Source organism: Brassica napus, chromosome C3, assembly GCF_020379485.1.
Source record: "Brassica napus cultivar Da-Ae chromosome C3, Da-Ae, whole genome shotgun sequence".
Classification (NCBI taxonomy): Eukaryota; Viridiplantae; Streptophyta; class Magnoliopsida; order Brassicales; family Brassicaceae; genus Brassica; species Brassica napus.
In genome coordinates this window covers 47,196,262-47,197,463 of record NC_063446.1, presented here as the reverse complement: position 1 = coordinate 47,197,463, position 1,202 = coordinate 47,196,262, and the positions used below count along the sequence as shown (strand labels likewise).

The window sequence follows — 1,202 nt, the reverse complement described above, 5'->3', positions numbered from 1 at the left end:
AGTTAACTCTAAGAAAAATAAGATTTTTTTTACAGTTTTATTTTATTTAGACAACTATTTTATTTTTAATAGAGGAAATTTTGTTTATTTTTATATATTTTGTCTTATACATACAAACTCATATTCATCATATTCACACATACTCATGTACGACAACAACATCAAAATTAAAAATTATGTTAGCATCAAGTAATAAAAAGTTAAGTTCTATCAAGAAATAAAAAAAAAATACTCAGGTAATACTTTTCATGTAAATACTATTGTGTTTTTTTTTCAACAAAGAAGCAAAACTAAACTAAGTAGATTCCTGAGGCGAGAACCATATCGGAGGAACGGAGTCAACATATACCATAGCAGAATGCGGAGTCCTAGCACCTCGTGCTAGCTTATCCGCCATTTTGTTTTGTGCCCTTGGAATATGCTGAATAGTGAAAGTGGGGAAGTATTCCTTACATCGTAGAAATTCTTCCATGTGAGTAGTGAACACCGGCCATTCTGTTGGAGTAGACACCATCTTCACCAACTGTGAGCAGTCTGTTGCAAACACCACCTCTGAGATATGTAGGGCCTTCATGCACTCCATCGCCCATATCAAAGCTTCACATTCTGCATGTAAAGGTGATAGACTCCTGCGAATAGACATTGCACCCATCATAGTATCAGTGGATCTTTCGTCTCTGTAAAACCATCCTTGCCCTGTAAAGGGATCTTGTTCCTTCCATGCACCATCAATATAACATCGGTTTACCCCTTGTAAAATAGGACTTCCACCAAATGAAGACCCCCTGTTTATACCCTCTTTAATCTGGGCCTCAGTCCATAAGGTGCCTTCTATCTCCGCAATCTGAAGAAATTGAGGAGGACTTCCAATTTTATTATTAAAAATCTTAGCATTGCGGTTTTTCCAAATATACCACAATATCCACGGGAAATAACTTAAATCTGGTTCATTTGGTAACCGCCAAAATAAATAATCCATATTGGTAAAAAGAGATTGGGTAGGGAAAACTCCTGGACGTGAAGGAATATTAGATAAGACCCATGTTTGGCGCGCAATGGGACATTCTAAAAGCACATGATTAATCGATTCTTCTTCTGCACCACATATATGACATTGCAAATCACACTTGATCCCCCGGGAATGAAGGTTCTTTGTAACTGGTAGACTACCAGAGATTATTTGCCACACAAAATGTTGTAAT

General features: G+C 36.7%; 1 protein-coding gene across 1 annotated transcript; it reads right to left on the bottom strand.

Annotated features, from left to right (window-relative positions):
* Positions 1–295: 295 nt before the first annotated feature.
* Positions 296–652, bottom strand: LOC106362753. The gene has a single exon (XM_013802600.1). The coding sequence runs from the start codon at positions 650–652 to the stop codon at positions 296–298; it is 357 nt and encodes a 118-aa protein (XP_013658054.1).
* Positions 653–1,202: the final 550 nt, after the last annotated feature.

Excerpts from the sequence above, each read along its gene's own strand:
- LOC106362753 (XM_013802600.1), bottom strand. The coding sequence starts at position 652 with ATGGGTGCAATGTCTATTCGCAGGAGTCTATCACCTTTACATGCAGAA.